The 25,630-nt window shown below is 41.4% G+C and overlaps 1 protein-coding gene across 2 annotated transcripts in view; it reads left to right on the forward strand.

Moving 5' to 3' along the window:
* The window catches only part of Hth (Meis homeobox homothorax), a 384,416-nt gene that overhangs the window by 154,748 nt on the left and 204,038 nt on the right, over positions 1-25,630 (forward strand). For both annotated transcript variants that reach the window (XM_070300419.1, XM_070300420.1), the window contains exon 8: positions 7,691-7,699. In XM_070300419.1, coding sequence (XP_070156520.1) covers positions 7,691-7,699 — 9 coding nt within the window. The remainder of the gene's footprint in view (positions 1-7,690; positions 7,700-25,630) is intronic.

The following is a 25,630-nucleotide window of genomic DNA, read 5'->3' on the forward strand; positions in this document are numbered from 1 at the left end:
GATTTGTACGAGCGTGTGTGACGCGCGTTACACATCCGTAACGCGTACGGTTGCTAGGATGCGTTATATTATCTATTGTGTGTCAGGTAGATTTAGCTGAGATATACTTGCCAAGCGTTAGTTTGCTCTAGCTCGTCTCCCGCCGACGCATCCAAAATATTTTATTTAATACAAAACGCAGAACGCATTCTCTCGCATGCTGTGCGTGCCGACGAAGCGGCGAGGACATCGACGCGGCCATCTGTGCTCCTTGTGCTAGCGGGGCTGCGAACGTAGGTATCTACGGATTGTCGTAGGTTCTCAACTTGAATTTCTTATATCACGGAAAAACTCGATTTACAATTTCATTGTCGGTGTATTTCTCCTCGTTTATAATAATCATATCGTTTCACATTCTGATAAGAGCAGATTATCTTTTGTCGCGATGAGAAACATCATTCGCAAGAAGTAACGTAAAAATATCACGTGCGTTAACGAAACGCATATTTCTTTTAGCAGGATACCTGGCAATATCGCCAATTACACAGCTACAAAAATTCAGGTCCGACATACGCAGCCGACAACTTTTACCCGCGTCCGCTTTATCCAAGTTCCGCGCAATTTGTTCGACAAACTCTCGATTACTCCTTGCGTGCGGTTACGTAAAGCAAAGGGAGGCCTTTTTACGCATGCGGTTGCAAGAAATAAATAAAGGAGGAGCTTGTAGCAAGTGCGCTCGCGTATCCGCATGCACCGGAATTACGCGCACGCTACGATCCCGAGCGCGTATCGCACCTGCCGCGCGTCAGAGACCCGTTCCTCTTTTCGAGAAGCCGACGTCGGACGTCCTCGATCCATTGTGTACGCCGGCTAGATACATCTCGCTTTCAAATAAAGTCGTACATAGTCATCTTACGTCCCGCACATTTCATTAAAAAAAGGCTAATACGTATAATTAAAATCAAAACCATGATTGTGAACGTGATTGGATGAAAACTTAGCGTCGCATAAGTTTCCGATCGACGACTCCCTCGAGGATTCGCGCGAAGAATTTTTGGAGAACCCCTGCCAAGTCGGCATTTTCGAGGTGTGCGTGAACGCGCGTACGTGAGGTGTACACTGACGCGGCCAGTTCCGAGGACACCGTCGGCGCCAGCAAAAACACTATTGAGTTAATCAACTAATTTATAATTAAAATTCCACGATGGGACTCGTTCGGGCCCGTCGGTTCCCCAACAGACGCGAATCGCAAGAAGTGAACCAGCTCGCTGTCCGGTCCGCGTCGCTTCGCGGTAATAGCCGTCAAATTCATAGAACACCAATTAACCGCTCGTCGACACCCTGTGCCCTTCGCTTGTCGCCCTTGCGGCTCACGCCTCTGTCCGGCGATTTCGCGCTCGAAAAAAGATCGACCTAGTTTCGCGGCTCGTCCCGTTTTTCAGCGGAAACATCGCGCGTTTTTGTTCGCCGGAAAGGCAACGGAAACCAGACAGAATCGGCTTTAATAAGCGCTTGTCGCGTTTCTAGGCGATTGGCAATAATTATAGCTGTTGAGGGAAGAAATGAGATGATTGTGTAGATACTGAATTTATCTCTTGTCGTACTCGCGGTAATTATAGTTTCCATGTATCATAATTCCCCTTCGTTTATCTTTTATAATACGGTAAAGTACAGATTTCGCAAGATAAGAAATATCAAACGCAAACGAAAGGAATAATGGAGACAAATAGATTCGAATGATTTTTTTATATCCGAGATTTGTTGCTCGCGCGAGATGTATTCAATTATGTTTCTCTCGTACCATGATGCACGATGATGCATAATTCCGTTTACTTTTTTCTTTTTTTTTTTTTTTCTACGAAAAACAAGCGGACACATTTTTCTGCTTGTTAATGTAACGGTAAATTTAACGGTAGGGCAACGAGACGGTGATATCAGAGACATTACATACTTATCGAGTCTTTGTCATTTGACATGCTCCGCCGAACGCGATGCTTAAATCACGTTAATTATCTCACGCGTGTTTGTTGCGTCTGTACTTTTTACCGCCGCTTACGTAATGCGTATTTTTAATCTTTTGATTTTCAAATCGTCAATCCGCCTTATAACGTAAACATCTATTTTTAGACTTCTTGACATTCGCAATAATGACGATTAAATATATTCATTAGCCTTTGCGTTTTCCGGAAAATCGTCTCTTTTTCCTTGCATCTTACCTCTAACTTTATGTTTTGATTATATTAACTTTAAAATTTAAATTATAATAAAGCCTCATCACACGTCTCATTCATTTCAATTCTTTACATATCATAATTGATACGAATGTTGAAAATTCCTAAAAGTTACATGAATATTTGACGAGTGTGCGCAATTAATAATTTTAATCCTTTTGAAAATTATACGGCGAGTCATCCTCCATTTGACGAGAGACGTATGTCAACATTAATTATTCATTAATATATCAACCTCGTTAATCAATTATTCACTGTTTTTAAAGTACTTTCTACCGAAATAACTTCGGCCATTTAAAAGACGAATATTTTTTGTCGTTAGTAAATTTGTAAAGAAAATTGTAAATGAGCCGCGCTATCTCTGACAGCGTATAAAGAACCGGTCGATTGATTGCCGGGAATCAAAGAATATCGGCAACGAGTGGCGTTAGTTTTTAATAACGAGAGACTTAAAAAGGAATCGAAACTCGCATGCTTATTTTTCTGCAAGAATCCTTTTGAGCGACGCGGTCGCAATTTCAGAGAGCCATTTTTGATTTGCCGGACGATTTTTCGGAATCGCGATTTCGATCGATATCGCGCGCATTTTTGCTCGCTTACCACTTTCGAAGGCCAGGGACAAAGGGACGACCTCTCGCGCGTCAAATTGAGCTTACGCGCGGTCAGCGTTCAAAACGCTATCCCTCGGGCATGCGTTCCCTTATGCGTTCGACGCTTTTTCGCGAATACCATGCGCCGCACTGGTCGACATTTCTTTCACGTGAACATTCCGCGGCGAGGAATTAAAAGGCTGCCTCGATAGAGATATTACCGAGCGGAGCTCGTTCGGCGGATTTACTGTAGCGATTATCCCAATTAACCGCGCGCCCTTGCAGCCTCCTCTCGGGGGGGGGGCACTTCGACTACAAGCTGAAGTGCCACCTGCGGATCAGCTCCCGCGACGCGGTTTTTGAGCCGCGTTACATTCAAGTAAGACGTTAAGTGCATCCCATACGTTTCCAGAGAGCGTTACGACCGTCTCGCAAATTCCCATTAGCGGACTTACCTCTCATCAACGTCGTCGTCGTCGGTGTTAAACGCCAGAAGGTATTTCTCTACAATCAGCCGCCGCTCTGTTGAATTCGGCAAGATTCCAAACGAAGCTCTTCGTTATCAATATTATGTTCACGACTGAAATGTATCTGAAAGGCAATTCTGTCGGATAGAGATTTGCGTGAGTCTGCGACGAGAAATAAAATCTTGCATTTAAATTTTATGTAAATTAGCACTTTCGTTACACCATTTTTTTATATAATCCATTTAAACCATATTGTACATTATTCACAATTTTTACATATTACATTATATTAATTTCTAATGCTATTATATTTCCTTTAAATCTTAAACTTGATGTATCATTTTTTCCAACACTATGTAATGTCGCGCAATATATTTACGCAGGTTGATATTTATTATTCCGAAAAAATTGTGTTAATTTGTCTTCCATTTATTCGCAAGTCAAGCGTTAAAATATTTCATCTAGATTTTCTCATGAACACAGCGTATACGAGATCTCGTATATTTTAGTCCGTTCACAAATACCTATTAGAACTTATTCCGGCTAGCCTTGTATCGGCGTCCATCCTTTTGGACGTGTTAAGCGTCTCGGCCGGCTTTTTCTCTCCATCGCTCGCCACGCCGTCGAATTCGGCAGATTCCAGACTCCGGCTTCTGCCCATTGTCACCGTTCGTTCACATTAGCCCAGTGCAGTGTCGGCGCGAGAGGAACCGAGGAGATTAATTAGGGACGATGTTTTAGCGGCAAAAATTGGTATGAGTTGGGAGGGGGAACCAGGCAAGAAGCGCGGCAACATCAGCAGCCGCCTTAAGTCGCGCTAACTAACCCGGCAACACCACGCGACGATCGAATGGACCTCATCGCCCCCTGACTGCAAGAACGTGCTACAAATTAAGCCCGGATCGGCAGAAACCATCTCGAAAATTTAGCCGTCGGCTGTTGCTCCCTATACTTGATCGTCTGTACGCTCGGAAACAGGGACGGATGGTACAACTTTCCATAGTTCGAATTCAGTTATTTCTCAAGCAGCATTAAGAAAAACGTATATTTTTTCTTTTTCTATACTATATAAAAACAGATATATATGAACCGTTTATTTTGAAAGTGGTGTAAGTCCTTTTTTTTTTTTAAAATGAGATATGACATAATTTATGCTTAATTTAGTGTAAACTTTTTGTTTATAACTAGTTAGTATTTAATATCTTAAAAAATGCCAATGCTTTGTTCAATTAAAAATTGGCCGGTAAAAGAAATTGCGTAACCATTAATTATGAAAGTGATGTAAGTTCAATTTCCATCACGATGCCAGGCCTATTACATACGAAAAATATAAGGATATGCAGAAGCTATTATAACCTTATATACCTCCTGTGCATCATGAATATTTCAAAACACTGCCACATGAAGAGCATAAATAATTAATAAAAAATACTAATTCTATTTTATTTCTTGTTATTATTTATAAACAAAATTGGATTAATATGAAATATATTTTAAGTGATATTTGTTATTTCAAAATTGAAATTAAATGATATTTACAATTGACTAATTATGAAAGTGGTGTAAGTTGATTTGCAGCCTGGAAATATATATTATTTTAGTTAAATTCGCCTAAAAAAAATTTATATAATCAAATTACATATTGATAAATTAATACAAACATTCCCAGACTTCACATAATTAACCTATATTTTTTAATTGTCAGATCTGCTAACATTTAATTTTCTCGAAACAAAAGAAAATGGACTTGCACCACTTTCAAAATAAACGGTCCATATATATCATACATTAAAAACACTACGTAAACATATTTAGACTTCCCAAATTTTTTTATATGATACCGACGCCTATAATCGATGTATTTAATTGCTCTTAATGTTACTTTGATCATATATTTGCTATTCATATTGAAGCAAATCTAATATATTGTAGATAACGCAGAAAATTAATAGCTATTCTTAAAAAATAAAATATAGTGATATATTAATGTTAATAGTTCGGCAAGAGGCGAAGATATATTTCACGATGACAACAGGCGACCACCGTATAAATACCACGGCAATCGTTCTATCTCCTGAAATAATTGATTTATTTAACACGCAAACGGAAAACCGCGTCGCGAGAAAGCACGAGATTATTGTCCTCGCGATTGGGAATGTTTGCATCTCGCACAGAGCGATATCGAAGGACTTTGAATTCGAGACGACAAGGATCGAAATGCGGATTTCAACAAATTTCTCCTTTGGCAACAGCGATGACGATTGTCGTATTATTTACGTGACCAACTTTCCTATCCTATTCCGCACGTAGAACAACCATTCCTACCGTATTCTTTTCGTATCGCGAATTTCTGTAATCGTTAATTTACAGATTATTTCACCCTTTACATTTCCATCTACCATCAGCTGCTGCCGCTACTTCTACAATATTTTCACGACAGACGAATTATTGGCATCCTCGCGATAGTTGCGAGAGTTATTTTCTTTCGTGGAAAGAACGCGCGCCGACAGTTCGTATGCGACTAGATTATAACAAAGGATAACTAATTATCTTCTTACGATTCTACAAGCTTTTGCTATTATTCAAATATGAAAGAAACCATTTTTCTTTTTGGAAGAGAGACTTAACTTATTAAAATTAATATGTAATCGATTATTCTAATCTTATAAATCGTCCTATCAACGTCATTTTTTGAGAGTCGATACTAAAAACTACAGACTATATTGAATGCGACTGTAAAATATATTACGCTACGCTGGGTATAAGATTCCGGCGCGCTTGCTATTCATTTAGCGATAATCGTGGCTACTGTAATTTTTCTTTCCTCGGTCGATCGGTTACAAAAGAAATGACGGCCTTCCTATCAGTAGGAAGTATTCGGCGTGGCTTTTATCGATCCATCCGCCACGTCGATCGACAGACCGAAGTGCTAACGGGTTAGTCAGCCCGTATAGAAACTCAACTTGCTTCGTACGTCGAGTTAGTGGAAGAGAGAATGGAAAGCGCGAAAAATGCCTACATACATATACCTATACAATATCTATCTAATATTTACTTACATACGTGTACAAACCGTCACAAATTGCGTACATACGTACACGCGAGGAGTGTCGGCTATCGCTCTCCGCGGAACACAGTCGCGGCTAAGAATAATAAATAGAAATAGACGAAAGTAGAGATAGAGACACGGGTGTATATACAAGAGGCGGGGAGCTCGCGGTATGTGTCTTTTGCGGAGATTATTCCGATGAGTTATATGAGTGATCGTTCAGGCTTCTAGTTTAAATAAAGCCGCGTATACCCGCTCGCGTATGTAGTTGTATATCGACGCCGGTCTCGATTTTCGCTCGCGCGTTTAAAACCAGTCCTGTCATTTCTGTATGACGCGGCCGGGCGCGGGCGCGGGCGCGGCGTATATTTGCGTCGTTGTCAGTCATAAGAAATCCCTCCCGGCAATGTATATCTCGGGTCTCGACCGAGAGAGCGACTCTCCTTGGAACGCTGTCGCTCCGCCCGAACGATATTTCGAGTTACAGCGTGCGATTAGTAAGGACGGATATTAGTCGGCGGCACGAACTAAGCTCGTTTATTTCGCAAGATTTCATTCAGTCGCACGATTGTTTCGAGCGCCGGACTCGGGGTCTTTCGTTATGATTTATCACGGCGGCTGCCGCCCGCGCTTAACATGGCTCGCACGCTCACACAATGAGGCAATTAGACCCCGATTCTTTATTTAATGATAAATAAATTACACGTGCGTCGAGCAACGTGGTCGGATGTCTCCCGTTCGAGTCGCGATATCTTTCGATCGATTTAGGAGAACTCGACATTATTCATCGGATTCAAAGTATTTATATAATCGCGGTAAGTTTCGACTTTGAAACTCCGCTAGCATAAAATCATAGCCGAGAAGAATGTTAATACTCTTTCGTACAGTGTGCGGAAAGCGACTTTTTTCCCCCCTTCTGAAACGCTCTTTAGCGCCGTCGGGCAATTAGTGCGGAATTAGCCGTGCGTTCGCGCCAACTTTTTATTGCGCCTTGCGCATAAAGTCACTCGGCGCGGTTCTTACCGGAGACTCGCAGGGAACCTCGCATACCGTAACATTGCGACGGACCATGACGAGGCATAAAGCGTAAATATTGATATAATGATGGTGCGTTATTATATCGATATCTTGCCATTAGAATATCCAATGTAATCCAGACATAAAAATATGAATATCTTTAATATCGAAAATCGAAAATAACCAGTATCAATATCTTGATTCTTAGTCGTGTTGATATTACTTGATATTAAGAGAGTAAATAATAATATAAAAAATACGCAAGTTATATATAAATATACAATATATATTTTTTCTAAATCTATTTCAACTAAAACACCTTTATATTAAAAATGAATGTTTATTTTTGTGTTTCAGATGCAATGGGTAAGCGAATCTTTCTCCAACCAAGTCAGTATTGTCGGTAAGCGTGACAGGATTGAGACTATTCTCTCGGAATCCAGAAATCTCGTACCAGCTGCGTGCAGTTTAATTATCGTAATTAACAAAGCGGTTCGTTATATTAATAACTCTTGCCCGAGAAAAACCCAAGTTTCCGCTCTGGGCAATCGCTCTTGTTCGAGAAAACTCGCCGGATGAATGATCGTCATAATCGCTCGTCGGTTCGTTTACAACGTTCACGTGCGTGTCGTGAGATTACGTCGCTGATACGAAACGTGATCGCATGCACGTGTGAACGCGCGTGATACGGTCGCGTAATTAAAAATGCTTTACGTGAAACTTCAGGATGTTAAGAGGTAAAAAATTAAAATTAACCACTCGTACACGAAATTAGTGAATGTAAAAAATTTGTTTTTTAAATTCGCGTTATTTAATTCCGACCGTTTTTATTGTATATCGTCATCCGCTATAATATAGGGATTAATCGAGCGCGATTAAATTGGACATTGAGCATAAAATGTACAGGCGCAAGGAACAAAAAATAAAATAGTTTCAAGCTGAATATATAAGCGAAGAGGGGCTCTCGATTCGATAATAATGTTTTTAATGGATCATGTTGACTATCGGCGACACGATTCGAACGATAAGACTCCGTAAAAACGATCTTGCGTTACCGACTTCTGTTACAAGCGCAACTTGAACATTCTCTTGGATTTTTTTCTCTTAATTCTCCCTTATGCGTACAATAATGCATGCCGCAATAACGAGGCACTTTGGCTTAATTAGATTAATTAGATTGCAGGCGAGAGAGGCGGATCGCGCGGCTTTCTGAGAATCTGCCGTTAACCGCGTTATCGTTGCCAAAAGATCCCTTTTTTATTCCATAAATAAAACCGCTCGTTTTCAAGAATGGGATATACAACTAATTTAAGATTTATTTAATCTTTGAAAAAATATACCGATTTATATATATATATACTTTTTATCTTCTCTCGAGCTAATGGTTTCTCAACGTTACGTGAATTAATTATATCGCACTCGTTACGTGCATTTTACATTCGTTATACGCTGTATATTCATTGCAGTAATCATTAACGCAGTATTTAACGCACAGAATAGTAGCTTATAAATATTAATGCTTTACGTTACTTTTAATGTGGTAAACCAAGTAATAACACGGCGCTGTTAATAATGTCGAAGAATAGGAAACCGTGAACAGGTGAAGGACGTATGGGTAAAATCACGATCTTGAACGAGTTGCGCTCATCTTTCTACAGGTAGTCTTTAACAACTCGTTAAAGACGCAACTATCATTAATCCTTTAGCCGGTACGCGAAAACTCATATAATCAATCCCCGCGAAATGGTGGATATTATTACAGTCATCTCATTAGTCTTTTATTGCCATCCAATCAGATCGATTTACGTCGGTAGCATATAATTTAGCGTTACCGCTTAATCGTTAGTCCCTCGTAAAATTTCTCATGTCAACGAGATACAAACATCGTCGGCAATTTGAGTTGATCGACACAATATACGTATTAAAGAAGTGCAAATGTATTTTGCACAATTTTTTTTTTTTTGGGTTTTTATACAAACAGCCGGTTTCATTGATCTCAATTCAAACAATATTTGACACATCGTCGTTTATCGCCAGTCGAAAAGAGAGAGAGCGCGGAAGAAGCTTCATCGTGTAGAAGAGAACGCATTCCTTTCTTCATCGACGACTCGGCCCGTCAGCCGATGATTATCGGAGAAGCGAAACGAAGGCGCGAGACACACGGTCAGATTCTTCTAGTTGGACGGACAGCCCGGACCTTCTCTCGCGGTCGCGGCAAAAACCTTCCCGCTGGCCCTACTTTTTGGTCGTTAATTAGTTGCATTTTTTTACGATCGCGCACACGTGCAGAGCGAGCCGACGAAATGGACGGTGGGGGAGAGCGGGACCGAGGGAGAAAAAGATAATCGAGGACGAAGAGAGAGATACGCGGGAGGAGAAGACGCGGCGTCGAGGCTCGATGTAACTCTGAACCTCACCGCGCATAATGTTCGGCATTGTACTCTTCGGCTTTCGTCTCTTCTTTCGTCCTAGATAGAGTACACGTGAATCCACGCGACTCCGTGAGAGAAACGTATCACGAAATACGTGCACTCGCCACGTCGCAGGCATCGCCGCGACGTTTAAAGCGTAATTACCGGTCGTGACTTGAAGTATTCATTAACGCCCGGCGGCAAGAGGCTTCTTATGGGCACGCAGCAATTAGACCGTTCGAGTGTGCATTGGTCGTTCAATTACAAACGGTATCCGAACAATCGCCCGCCAGGTACTAGAAATCGTCAGAAAAGTGTCGATCGATGATTTCCAATGGTCGCGCCACGCGCGAGTCATGTATATAATTTAACGTTTTATAATAATACAATCTAGTCGAGAGAGAATAATATCAATGTGAAAGATGATTTAATTCATCTGCAAATACCCCCTCGCACTCTTGCGTATAAAACTAACAATATTGATATCGATTGCTTCAGAATTCTGACAGGGACACTCTTTTCCATACGTGCGCACATTATGCGCAAAGTTAGATAAAAAAAGTGAACGTAAGGAAATTGAAGGAGGAGTATACTAATTTAATACATGCGTTCGCGTTCGACGATACGTATGAAATTAATTTCGCGCCGACGGGTCGTGTTCGAAGGAAATTAATTTCGCATCGTTCGTCTCCTTATAAAAATATGATCATGAGCGACGTGTATTACAAGCGGCTTAAATTAAGCACGGCGGTGAATCGTGCATGGATGGAGGCGGTTAATTAAAAAATTCGGTAGTCGTCGTGAAAGATTGGAATTAAATTGCAGGGGCTAGAGTCACGGTTAACGACGCGTGTTTATTCTTATTGGGTATCAAGGCCGATTGGATCCGTCGAAATTGGGTGGCGATTTTGGGGAAGGTCCATCGATAAGACGAAACGACTTGTGCGTAAATATTGCCCCTTTGCTTGCGTCCCTTTTACGATCGCTCGCACGGGATATTTTCCTTCGTGTTTTCATGTTATACGATTACACGTTTTCCTTACGTTTCTAAACGAGCGTTAATTATTTTCGCAATCGTTATCTTGCCGATTATTATCTCTATACCTTTTTTCGCGCCAAAAAATTTCTAATGAACGTCCGCCGATTAAAATTTGTATTCGTGAAATAAATATGGTTTCATACTGACTGCTGTTGAAATTAATTCGCCATAACTAGTTTGTCGCAACGACCGGTTGCGCGCTGTCGGGGAACGCTCGTATTCCCACTATTCGTATTTTCCATTTTCCGCGATAACCTGTATACTTACGCATATTAAACGGACGCATCGAAGACGCTATTGCCTTCGAGACCGGCGGAGTGACTGGATAAAATAAGAGGCCCTTAGTTTTTCGATTATTGGCCGTTCTCGTTATCTTTGAGGACTCTTTGGCACCTCGTTTCGTGACGCCGGGAGTCTCCTGCCGTCGCACGATTCCGAACGGGGCCCATAATGGCGCGTTTGTCAGATCGTCCGACAATTAGAATGCAAATCCGCAACGCTCGCGTATGCATATACACGCGAGCCGGGCCCGTAACCGTTCGCGGCACATGCGCAACTTTATCGGATATCGGGGACCCCGACAAGGTCCGCTTGTCCGGGCACTTTTCGGTGCGGTCTGTCGATCGGGCCCCGAAATTCGACGCCTTTTATGGCCCGTTATTCCGCGAATCCATGAGAATAAGAGCTCGAGAGCGACGCGATAACGCCGGCAGAATCCATTCAAACGGTCGACTACACGTTTTAACGGATGCCATCTCGATGGTCCTCGTTATTGCGTTGATTAAAATTAAATGACACTTTCAAAAGTTTTACAAGTCCACGATGCGCCATTCTATAACCCCCTCATCTCCTCGCCGGAATAGATGATACGAGATGCAAACGTCGAACCGAATGGATCTTTCAGTATGCGGGATTAACGTTTTGCACGCGTAACGATAAAAGTGTCACGTTGTTACGGCGAATCGTTTTGTCTCGATTTCGGTATTCTCGATGGTGGTAGAAGTGTGGCCCGAGTACAAAAATCCTAAGTGCTCGGAGATAGAATTTCATACGATCAGAAATACGACAGTATTAAAGTCGGTTTTACATCACTCCGGAATGACGGCTACGAGCCGTTTAACGTCGATCGCGGCTACCATATACGCCAGGATTTCCCTTACATACGTATCGCGCTCGATTCCTCCTAACAGCGGACCTCAGCAGGCTTCTCGTACAAGGCACGAACGGCTCAAACTTATATCGAAGCCTTCTCTCTCTCTCTCTCTCTCTCTCTCTCTCTCTCTCTCTCTCTCTTGTTCAACGGTGAGAATGAGAACGAGAACTTTTTTTAGCGATTCCCGCCAAGCCGGCGTGGACCTTTCTTCCTCGTGCGAGCTCGTTGTATCGGTTTGACGTTTTCGCGGCGGCGTCTCTTTGCAGTCAGACGATTCCGTAACGTCGCACAGTCTGCGGTCGCCCGACAAATAGATTACGTGCTCGCGAAGGGTATTCTTCGTGGGGCGCGCCCGCGTCCGCCCTTCCTTCGTCCCTTCACACATGCCACTCACGTACTCATCCGCGTTCCGGGTACGTCGTATCCGGCGAGAGCCGTCTCGCCCGGCGCGCGTTCTTCTTCTCTATTCCGTTTTCCCTCCTCGGGGCACCTCTCCAAAAATTGCAGTGCGTTAGCACGAAATCCACTAACCATTCCATTATTAAATCTGTGTCCGCGTTATATGGGGGGACGTCCCGGTGTCGCCGGCATTAAAATTCACATCATGCCGGAACCGTCGAAACGATGAAACGCGGTCTCCTCGTCGATACACACCGAAACGGATTACGCATAATGACTTTACGCTCATCGCGCAATTAAAAGCTATTGCATCGCTCGTCGATAATGCACATTTCTCTCGATTAAGAAATTATTCTTTAATTTAGCCAGATGTATATACGCTGCGCGTTATTTTTATCGCATCGATTAACGCGCGATTATTCAATTATTTTTCAATCCGATCACGCACGAACGTTCAGACAATCGGAATATTTAATTAAAAAAAAATATATATTATTACGTGTGCGTCATTACTCGATAAGTATACGTTTGATGCGTATTATATGACATGAAGTATAGCGCGTAAATGCTATTGCGTAAGTAAGTCTCATCGTGTGAAAAGTCACGAGAAACGCCGCATACTGAAGATTATTGAAAAAGTTAATTATTAGATTGGAAACTAGGTAATCTACGTTTTTTACGAACGCATTGTCATCGATCACCGCGCAAACTCTCGCGCTATCCATAGTTTCAAACGACCAACCTAACCAAACGCGTTTGCGCGTCTTTTAAAATTTTAATTCGCGAAACTTATCTCGTCACCATCCGTTTTCGAAGAGTACCGATTACGCTCTTATTTCTCTCGAAAGATAATTTTGTTACCGATCCAAGTTTGTTCTTCCGCATCTGCACTCGTTACCTGTTTCGATTATTCATTGAGTAAATCGGAATTTAACTGAATAACTAATTTTCTTAAGACCCATATTAAGTTAGCCCCCCCACCAACGCCAAATTAAATCAAATACATCAAATAATTTAGTGCTAATTATGTGCTAATTAGTTGCCGTAGTCCGAATTTTGTTGCTCAAACCGTTTAGCAGGAATTTACATTCAAAGTGGGGGGTGCTAGCTTGACATTAAGCCAGCCCCCCCCCCCCCATAGTGAAAAAAATATATAGAATGCTCGAATCAAAAAATAAAATACACTAGAATTTGTTGCTATTTTGTTGCTCTAAAATAACATAAAAATATTTTAAAAAAAGTATATTATTTAATTAGTACCACTATATACTCAGTCTCGCCGCGCCGTACCATTCACTTGCGCGAAGCAAAAGTAAATAAAAAAATGTATCGCTCGCATGTATTTGGTACTAAAATAATCTGTGGACAATATACTATCGAAATATATGAGAAACTGAATTTGTTGCTCGTCTTAAAGTATTAAAAATCGATACTTTGTCGCCGCGGACCCTATACGACGCGCTCTTATATTATATAAATTAACTAAAAGAATTTGTTGCTCGCATGTTTTTGGTACTAAAATAATCTGTGGACAATATACTATCAAAATATATGAGAAACTGAATTTGTTGCACGTCTTAAAGTATTAAAAATCGATACTTTGTCGCCGCGGACCCTATACGACGCGCTCTTATATTATAGAAATTAACTAAAAGAATTTGTTGCTCGCATGTTTTTGGTATTAAAATAATCTGTGGATTTAACACACACGTCACTTTTTGCAATGAATGTCACGAGACATGTGGCAAATATAATAATTATTATAGCCAAGTAATTCTCAAAGTAGCGCGAATGCATCGTCAATAAAAATTGACAATTATATAAATAAATAAAATCATTGACAAATTGACTCACCAGTCGATGCGTTGCAAACGTCACTCCATTCCGCTCCTCTTTGCTCCTCGTCCCTTTGCTTTCGCATTTGTACAAAGTTCTGATTAAGACCGGATTAACGGACGACGCACTTAAATAATCGTCCATCGTTCCATTCACCACTCCCGACGCTATTCGCACGCAAAATTCACTTTCGATGGATGAAAAGATGCGAGAGATACGGAACGCGACCGTAATACGTCTCGATAATCGCGCTTGTGTGAAGAGACTAACAGCGTTACGGAAAATTTAGGCTGGACGGATAGGTGGGGGGAGGGGAGGGGAATGTCGTCGAATATCTCTTGCAAGAACAGGAGCGAGCGAGTTTTTTGCGAGAAAAAAATCGTGCGCCAAAAAACCTTCGCGATACGATCAAGGATAAGATAACGAAGCTCGAGCGATACTTTTGCAATCTCGCGATTATTTTCTGGCGAAATTATACATATAATTGAAGAAGAATCATATATTTTAAAAGAATATTAAAGTATATTGAAATACGAAACGTGTGAAAAACGCGACGCGAAGCTTCACCAATTGTAAAATTTCTCATTTAGCTGTTGGTACTCGTGGTTTCTCGCGGCATTTCAGAGACATCGATTAACGTTGACATGTCACCCTTAATTGGATTTCAGTAACATCCATAGTTTTAAAACTAACCAATCACCAATCAAGAATCGAATGACCGTGATTGGTCAATTTTACAACCATGAATATTATTAAACCTGACGTGTAAAATTAGTCGACTAACTGTCGACTAACCGAACACATTTTTTTTTTCTCTTAAATAAGAATATTTTATTAGGAATGTTCATATGTGGTGTGTGAGCTGCTTTTCAGATATATTCCTCCTTGAATCTTACACATTCTATTCAACGATTATTCTCGTTGTATTATCGTTTCGCCATGAAAATTGATCGAGATTTTGTAATATAAGCTCTCTCTCTCTCTCTCTCTCTCTCTCTCTCTCTCTTTCTCTCGAGCCGCGCTTCTTTGTTTATATCTGAATGTTTACATCCAACTTTTTTGAACGCTTCCGTACCGAGACGTTCGGCGACGCGGTCCTCCCCTCTCCTCACCTACCCGTCCAGCCTAAATTTTTCGTAATCGTGTCAGTCCCTTCGCACAAGCGCGAGTCTCAAGACGAATTACGGTCGCGCTCCGTGTTTCTCGCGTCTTTTTATCCGTCGAAAGTGAGATCCGCGTACGAACGAGTGTCGGGGGGGTCTTGTATCGAATAACAGGCGATTATCCGAGTGTAATATATTAACCCGTGTAATCGTGATTAAGGCATCTTTCGATATATATATACTCGCAAACGACAAGATTTTTCCCACGCATCTTTTATCTATCGAAAATGAATTTCGCATCCGAACGAATATTCGAAATATCCGAATCGAGAGTAATTTGTAGTTTTGATATATCGACTTTATAATACGATACAACGATCGATGAATACATTATTTAACATATTTTTAGGCGCTGAAATAATTTACTCGCTGTCGTATATAATAATATTGCGTTGAAAATATAAGCGCGTCGCGTTCTACACGTTTCTGCTTTAATATTCTTTAATATTGTTTTCAAATGTAATCCTTTTTTCAGAGTTATATTCACAATTTCATAAATCGAGATCGCAAAAGAGCGTCGCTCGAGCTAGTTTGATTTATCTCGCGCAGGATTTTTCGCGTACGGTTTATTTCTTGGAAGAGACGCGCTCGCTCCTTTTCCTGGAACGGATATTCGACCACGCGTTCCCCCCTCCCTATCTACTACTACTCAACCTGCCTAAATTTTCCGTAACCGTTACAGTAACCGTCGTATCGCATTAGCGTGCGAGATTGAAATATTCTTTCCGTATTTCTCGCCTTTTTTTATCCATCACAAGTTTATCCCGTGTATAAAGTGGATGTCGTGAGTATCGGGAATGTCGATTAGAATCACGGAAAATCGTCTCCGTCCATTTATTAATACGCGATTATATGTTCTTTCATGTTTATAATCGGCATGGAAATAATTTTACCGCGTCATTGCATATGGCGGATTTTGGACTACGAGTGAAATAGTGATTATGAGAATAGTGATTATGCATGAGTGGACAAATTGATAGACTGTCTCGTCTCAATTTGAAGCGAAGGGAGCAACCGGAAACGGAAGGGATCTCGTGATGACCAGATGCAGAAAGAAGTGAGACATGCAAGGGCGGTGCATCGGTCGGTCAGTAGAATTTATTATTAAACATTTAAAATTGTCAATATAATTTTTAGTTTATGGAAACAATAGTATTGAAAAATCGGGGGGGGGGGGGGGTTTATTAATGATTTATAGCTCATGTATAAATATTTAGAATTATAACTGACCATATTATCTTTGCCTTGATTATTTCTATTATTCGTCATTGATGATTACTGATGATTTCATAATTATAATCGTTGAGCGCATTAATTTTACTATTTTATTAGCATTCGAAATCATCATTAATACGATTACATTTTATTTAACTCTGATCACTCTGTAATCTTAACATCTTTAACGCGTCATTTTTAGAGAATGAAAATTATCAAACATGTGCATTAACGAAATTATAACAATATGCGTGTCAATTTATTTTTTAATTTATGGAAACGATGATATTGAAAAATCGAGTTGTTTTTTGATTAATTATTTATAATCTGATAATCATATAAATATTTAGAATTAAAACTGACCATATTATCTTTGCCTTGATTATTTCTATTATTCATCATTGATGATTATTAATGATTTCATAATTATAATCGTTGAGCGCATTAATTTTACTATTTTATTAGCATTCGAAATCATCATTAATACGATTACATTTTATTTAACTCTGATCACTCTGTAATCTTAACATATATCTTTAACGCGTCATTCTTAAAAAAGCAAGAGGAGCAACAAATTCAGTTTCTTATATATTTCGATAGTATATTGTCCACAGATTATTTTAATACCAAAAACATGCGAGCAACAAATTCTTTTAGTTAATTTATATAATATAAGAGCGCGTCGTATAGGGTCCGCGGCGACAAAGTATCGATTTTTAATACTTTAAGACGAGCAACAAATTCAGTTTCTCATATATTTCGACAGTATATTGTCCACAGATTATTTTAGTACCAAATACATGCGAGCGATACATTTTTTTATTTACTTTTACTTCGCGCAAGTGAATGGTACGGCGCGGCGAGACTGAGTATATAGTGGTATTAATTAAATAATATACTTTTTTTTAAATATTTTTATGTTATTTTAGAGCAACAAAATAGCAACAAATTCTAGTGTATTTTATTTTTTGATTCGAGCTTTATATATATTTTTTTCACTATGGGGGGGGGGCTGGCTTAATGTCAAGCTAGCACCCCCCACTTTGAATGTAAATTCCTGCTAAACGGTTTGAGCGACAAAATTCGGACTACGGCAACTAATTAGCACATAATTAGCACTAAATTATTTGATGTATTTGATTTAATTTGGCGTTGGTGGGGGGGCTAACTTAATATGGGTTTTCTTAAGCTTTTATTAATCCAAAAGTAATAATTTTATAATTTTTAATGTTATTCTTTATGTGACCATATTTAGTCACATCTCTCTCTCTCTCTCTCTCTCTCTCTCTCTCTCTTTCACGTTTTTTTAGAAATATTCTATTTAATGTTTCTACATTTATATATGGTTTAGATTATTAAAAATAAGAATCTATATGTAATAATAATTTGTATAGTCTACTTATTCTATAGATATTCATAATTTTATTATATAATCCTTAACTGTGCTAAGGCCGAAATCATGACCTCTTTTGGCCTTAACATAGTTAAGGATTAATCATATAGTTTCGTACATGGCAACGAGAAGTAATATACTTATAGTCAGAGTTAATTATTGGATGACTCGTAATTTCTCGAGACGGTAGTTTGCTCCGTTATATAAATTACGCGATCTCGATGTCCGCGTAGATCGTGACCGATCGACTTCTTGCCGCGGAAAATAACCGACGCAACGGTCGCTACGTTGGCGAGGTTCAACAACAAGATGAGCCAACGGAGGAATCGGCGACACACGATACCGAAAAAGCGGAACACTCCCGACGAGGAGGTGACTGAATCGACCGTAACCCGCTATCATTCGCCGTCGAGGACGCGCGGGCAAGAAAGCTGGACATAAGAGTAGAGCGAGGGAACGTGGATTCGTGCGCGTTCCGCTGGCGATCGCGCAGAAAAAGCTCGCGCCTGTGATCTTACCGCGCGAGGGAGGCGAGTTGTTTATCTACTTATTATGTCAGCCCGATTGCTAATTGGGCATATTTGAGGATCGAGGCCGAGGCGGTCGCGGCATGTTCGCACGTATCTTGCGTACGAGAGAGAAGATGGACGATGGTCCTCCCTTTTTTCCTTCAACGAGTTGTCTCTCGCGCGCCGTCTACTATACCGAATCTTCTTTTATTCGCGGCATTCGCGCCATTATAAGGATCTAATATCTGCCTAGCTGACCGGGCCTTTTGACGGGCTCGTTGCAAGAACGATCGCGCGCATACCTTTCGACGATCGCAATCGGCCCACCGTCCATCTTCCGTTGCGTTTTCGAAAACGTACCTTATTTCTTCTTCTCTCGCCACTCGCGATTCTTTCAGGCTGATCCCTGTGCCTTCTCTCTCGTCCTTGCAGCGGGACTTTACAGCATCGGGCGAGAGATGTATCGCTTCATTCCACGTGGTCGCTCACTTAATCTACTTTTCAAAGACTGATATTGCGCGCGACGATCCCCTCGTAATTCTTGACGAAAAATTATTCCACTTCTCATTTCACGTTTTTCGATAGGAAAATTCTCAGATTTTTGTAAAAAGTAAAGATAGGTCGGGGTAAAAAAATTGTCGTCGCACTTCATCGTATAAAAATGCTGGCAATGTAAATCTCTTGTTAAAAATTCTTAAAATTTCATTCATTTCAGATAAATTGACAAATGATTAATTCTCTATAAAGATTTATCCCGTTGATTCTGCCCCGCGCGCGGCTTCTCCAATACCGCGGGGCAATTTCGCGCCGAGTCTAGGTCGTGAAGCATCGTTTCGCCATCGCCTTATCTCGATATCTCGCGATTCAGCAAACGTCATAATTTAAGCGCGCGGCCCCGCGAAGAGAAGAGCGAAGCGCGATTAAGACATCGAACTATCGGTGGACGATGAAAAGGGAGAGAAAGGGAAGGCGATCGGAACGAAACGAATGTAACGGCGCGAGGGGGGAAGCGAGACGAAGAATGAGCGCATTCAGCGAGAATAGCCGCTCGCGCGCACAGGTGGGAGAAAGTCTTATCCGGTATACCGGATAGGATGTGCGCAGTCAGTCGCAAGGGGCGATGCAGTTTATTAATGTGATTTATGGGGAGTCGAATGCCCTTCTCGAAGCCGCGGTCCTTCGTGGTCCACCGTCCTCCCGTGCCCTCTTCCCTCCCCTATATCCGCGTCGTATAGGTATCGAATCGATCGAGTCTTGTTTTACTTATTCGCCGAGAGAAAGAAAGTGCGCGCCGTCGCGTCGCGCGTTTACGCGTGCATGCGCCTCGCACAGGTGTGTAACGTCACATGTTGTTCTTGTTTTTTTGGCCTACTTGTCCCACACGGTCCCAGCGGTCGAGTTTTCGGTTTAAGCGCTCTCGGATTCCAATAAACGCGAGTTGAAACGACGCCGCGTGCACGCGCGAAGCCGCTTTGATAGTTGATAGAGTGAAACGGATTCCGATTCGGCCTCTTTTGTAACGCAAGTCGCCGTAAGCAGCTGCGCTTCTCGAATCGCGCTTTTGATCGCGAATAAAAAAAAGAAGGATTTAAATGAAAATTATATCCCCGAGATGTGTGTTTGTTCTCGAACTATCCGAGTAAGTCTCCTTTTTCTTCTCTCCTTTTTCTTCCTAGTTCTCCTTTAATCTGTCTCCAAATATTTCGATCAATCAAAATCTTCGATATTTTTCATTTTCATTTTACGTTAATTAAATATATATCTTATATATTCAATTAATTATTTTAATAATAATTTTACTTATTAGGGTGCAAACGATTCGTGACGAATAAAATTAAACAATCAACTCGTAATTATTGAATAATATGTACTTAAATATTATCAATAACTTTGAAAGATTTTTAATAATGAGACATTATGGAAGAGCAAGAAAATAATTTTAGCCCGCAATAATCGATAGAATTTTACTCTTCGATTCAAAGTTTCAGTTGCCGTGGAAAATAATCGGTTCCGTAAAAGATTTGATGATTGCTCTTATCTACTCGATGCTCTCGCGTATACCTTCGCGAACGTAAACATCTCTCAAGGATGTGGTCCATGATCGCTGGTAATCGTCGCAAGAACGATACTTAACGGACGATTTATTGTACAATTAGAGTTGCTTTTATTTGACTACGCAGCAGAATGTAAACTTGAAAAGGCATGCGCGATCGAACAACCGGTTTAATGACATCTATCACCACGATTCTCAGATCCGACCGCCGATATCGCGATTTTGCGGTATAAAACTTAATAAGCGGCGTAATCGCCTCATACAAGGGCTATTCAGATTCATCAGGCACAAGTAGATACATGGTAGATACTGGGACATTTATCTTTTCAAGCATTTCTCGACACATTTTTTGTGATATAATCATTCGTACAAAATTCACAGAAAACGTAAAATGTCTAATCATATATTAATAATCAATAGAGATATATAATGTATACATGTATTAAACATTAAGCGATAATAATCATCGTAGCATGCGCTTGCGTAACTTAAATTTGTACCAAGCAAGTCAATCTTATTTTATAGCTCATGTTATCGCATCTCGATAACATCTTGGAATAAATGCACGTTATCAGTGCGGTCGATGAGATCTGGATGTTATTAGAGTACGTAGGCGATATAATTACGAAATTTATACATCTGCGTTCCGTTGAAACGATGATTTTTATAACTAACGATAGATGGAAATACTTAATCGAAACATCTACGCACACATCTCTCGATAACGGACACTTTCGCTTTCTCTGCGATTTCATCGTCAATTTTTTTTTATCGTCTCTGCGAGACTATTACGGGAGAATTTTCTTCATGCGCGGCACGAATACGTATCGCCCTGGGTCGAAGGAGAAGGATCCATGGACCACGTATCTCTTCCCACGCCAAGTCCCAAGACGAGGCCAGATCCGCAACGAAAGTGGCGAATGGTCAGCGCCGAATACCAAACGAGCGACGAGAGCAGAACGTCCGACGACGAAGCGGCGCGTCATACATAAGGTATGACCGGACCGGCGGAGGAGAGCGCGAGGGAGAAGAGGACGAGATAAGGAATGGAAATGACGCGAAAGCGAGATAGGGCGCGAACGGTCCACAGGAACGGTCGACGGAAAGAGGATATCGAAACGGTATAACGTTGCATCGCGCCGAGTTCGCGGTCCATCTTGCCCCCTTGGGACCGGGACGGGGCGATTTTCTCGGGTCCCGATCAAAGGGAGAGTTGCGCGTGCGGCCATATATTTTCGCGTCTCGTAATATTTCATGAGCCGTTTCTCTTTGTCGACGATCGAGGAATAGGGGAATTGCTATCCGGGCGCGCGCTACGCGGCCAGTTTCGCACGACACCTCCGATAGCGGCAAGAGAGAGGAGAAAGAGAAAGAAGTGGTTACACGTTGCGGGACGGGGGCGAAGGGGGATAATTGCGACGGACACGATTTTGTCTCGGGGTCTCACGCGAGACTGACGAGAGAGCGATCGGGAAAAGAAAGGTTTCGGTTTTTCGCGGCGGCGAGGGAGAAATCGCTCAAGTGGCCGACAGAAGACCGGCGGCCGGAAATGGATGGAAATCGCGGTCCGTGTGGTCAAAAGTTCTCCCTCCTTTACTGAACCATGCGTCGTTTTCTCGCTCGATCGATTCGTCAAAACCCCGTCGATTGATTTTTATATTATTTCGGTATATAACCTATGTATATATTTCCGTCGTATACCTTAGAATCTATACGCTTAGAAATTATTTATTCGCGAATTTATAGAGATTCCTGTACATGATACGATTTTATATAGCGCTCGCGGCAGTGCTGAATGAAACTCCACGTCATCAATCTTACTTGTCGACGACCCGTATTCTCAAGGTCACCGGTTTGGCGACTCCAATTCCTCCGTGTATCGAAATTTCATTCAAATTCTCAATAGTCGCTCGCGACACAAACGGCTCACTGCGCTTCGATCTTTAAATTCCCTCGGCGATTTTCACATAAAAAAATAAATACGTATACTATATCTCCAGATGATGTACGACTTGAAACACTACAATACTCTATAATAATATCTTTTCATATTATTAATGTCTTTAAAGATTTGCGACATCTTACACGCTTCGTGCTGTATGTCATACATTTTATCCATCATATGTTACTTTTCTTATACCATATTTTGTAATTTTGTTCTGAAATATTAAGAATTTTTCAAACTTGAAGAAAAATCTACAAGCAAATATGTGTCAGATATTATATTGTATCTTCGAACGTTAAAGAAATTCTTTCACGAGAATATTTCCTATGCGCGGTACAGAGTTCGTCAATTCTCCGTTTGATACATCTATTCGCTGACGTAATGTCTGATGCAAATCGCCCAGTGGCAGATGAACGCGCGTCAAAAACATATACTCCCACGAAAATTCGGAGCGCGAAACGACGATCTCTTCGCTACAGAACGATTTGTTTGGCGACGCAATGCGATGAAAATACCAGAAGGCATTTTATGAGAGGTATATACTGTGACAACAGAGACCGGACGCATTCTTACATACGTATACACACACACACATGTGCAGTCGCGAAAGAGCGCCGGTCATTTATCCTGCTGCACGTCAGACCGCATTGCGCAATACGAGGCGTACGAGAAGCAAAAAAAAAAAAAAAAAAAAAAAAAAATACTGAGATAAAGGCTCCTTCCTCGCGCCATGCCATCGTTCGCAAAATAGATCCTGAGGAGAAACTCGCGGGGTGGTTGTCGCGGATAAATCGCCTCGCGGGTAGGAGAGGCTCGCTCACCGCGAGCGGGAAATGGGCCCGTGAGTAGCGAAAGGACGGTAATCGATTCTCATCGTCGCTACCGCGTAAGAAAGATGGAGAGCAATCGATCGCAACCGCGAAGTGATCCAAGTGTGCTCGGTCCCTCGCGTTATTAGTTAATCAGTTATTCGTGCGCATCGCGACGACGAATATTCGAGCGTGACTAAAATAATCGGGACGCCGGAATGTTGTATATGCGCGATCGAGAGAGAAAAGAGAATCGATATGCTCTTGGTGATAATATTTATTTAAATTTTTTCAACTTCTTATCCTCGCGCGCGCGCGCGCGTGAAGTTTCGGGTCCTGATTGATGCTCTTCTTAACATCGCCGCGCGTGTACGCATAAATTAAGGAACACTCGGCCGTTTCTCGAGAAATGTTTACACCATGAGCAGAGAACAGCCGATCCTTCGATGGAGGTGGGCAGGATGGATGATCTCTGGGGATCTACCTTCCCGATCCCCCGGTTCGGTCACGCCCAGGATAGGACTTGGCGGCTGCTGCGCGTCATCGCGCCGTTCGTAAATTCACGGCGGACAAACTGGCAAGAATAGTTCGCATAATTCCTCAAGGCCTACCAGTTTTGACGGCGGCGGTCGACCTATCTTGGCACAATCTACCTCTCTCGTTCATCCTTCGTTCTCTCTCTTTCTTTCTTTCTTTCCCTATATCCGTCTCTCTTCGACGAAAGTTTCCTCTCGTCTCGTTTCGTCTCTTTCCTTCTTTCTCCCTTGCTTTCTGTACGTCGTCCGGGGCCTGCTCTGCGAATGCACGACGACGGTTCTAGATTCCGGATCTCGGCGACCCAACAAACTTGAAGAATGTATATAGTATGTATGTATATATTGTGTATATATATATATATATATATACACGGAGATACATGTATGAAAATTTAATTTGTTGTTTCCTTTATAAGTAGAATTAGAACACCGCATTTTAGAGCAAAACACGATTATAATATAAAAATTATATACGTAACAAAAATCTGAGTTTGAAATTGACTGATATCCAATATTAATAGCACTCTCTCATACTCTATATAGTTATCACAAATAAAATCTCTTAAAAAAAAAAAAAAAAAAAAAAATTCTGATCATTGAAAATTTTTATTGTCGTATCGTTTATTATAATAGTATCCGCAAGCGGTGCATTAGAATACTCGTTAAATACCCGTATTGCGTACATCTCGTGTGAAATTGACGGACGTTGATAAGGAAAAAAAACTATTAGGAAAGATTAGAGGGATGCACCTTTGCAGATAAAGATCAACACAGACAGCACCCGCATTCTTCTAGCGTGCTATTCGCGCAATATTCGCGGATACGCGTGTTTTTCATTTTACACGCATATGAATCACACAATCTTGCCTATAGACATACGCCGAAGATCGAAGGTCAATCGAGATCCCGCTTGCTAGAAGAGAGAAGAGCCTCTGCGAATTCGACTCGCCTATGACGAGGCAGCTGCTGCATCGGGTATATTTATAATGAATGCGCAATTAAAGATCGTTGGTTACATCGCGTCGTTATACGCACATTATCGCGTCCCGAAGATGCGCAAACTGGTTTTGCACGCGAGTCATTTTATCTTCGCGAATAAAAAAGTCTTCCCCGCGCTGCTTCCGGTTGTGCAACGATCACTAGATCTTTGCCGCTCTGCTCGATCATTAGCGATCGTCTCCCGATGCAATTCGTGTTTTCGTTTTCTCTGTCTAACCGTTGTGCAATTAACGATTCGACGAAAATTTCGATCGCTTGATGCTGATCGTACAATCTCATGCAAGACAATATTATATGCCGTCTACAATTGTTAACGATTGATTGAATGCGACTATATAGAATTTGTTTCGGGAAAAAAAAAAATATCGAAAATACTCCCAATCCACTGCGACAGCATTACTCGCGGCATTGTTCCGCGAAATTTTTGTTTCGTTGAAAAACGCGAAACCGAATGAGAAAAAAGAAAAGTGGCGGACTGTAATGCGCTTATAATTAATTTCTGCGTAATTAGAGGACGGTGGCGTGGACGCGGGACGGCACGGCGGTTATCTCGGCTGGACGATCGTTACACAGCAGCCCTGTGGACGGAGGCTGCACAATAAGCGGGGGGCAGCTACCGTTATTATAATGCATCGCGGAAAATTAATACACAGTCGGACGCAATCGGTAACTCATCGCTCCGAGCAAATAGTCCGAGCAACTTCCTAAACTAGAAGCGGAAATTATTTATATACACCCGGATGTTTTCGCGGATATTAAGAATTATTCTACATCGACTTTTGTATTCCGCGATGATTGCACCAATTGACGATAGCCATGCTACGTGACTTCGGAGAT

Source organism: Polyergus mexicanus, unplaced genomic scaffold (assembly GCF_030449975.1).
Source record: "Polyergus mexicanus isolate NDT 795.1 unplaced genomic scaffold, iyPolMexi1.0 SCAF_8, whole genome shotgun sequence".
Classification (NCBI taxonomy): Eukaryota; Metazoa; Arthropoda; class Insecta; order Hymenoptera; family Formicidae; genus Polyergus; species Polyergus mexicanus.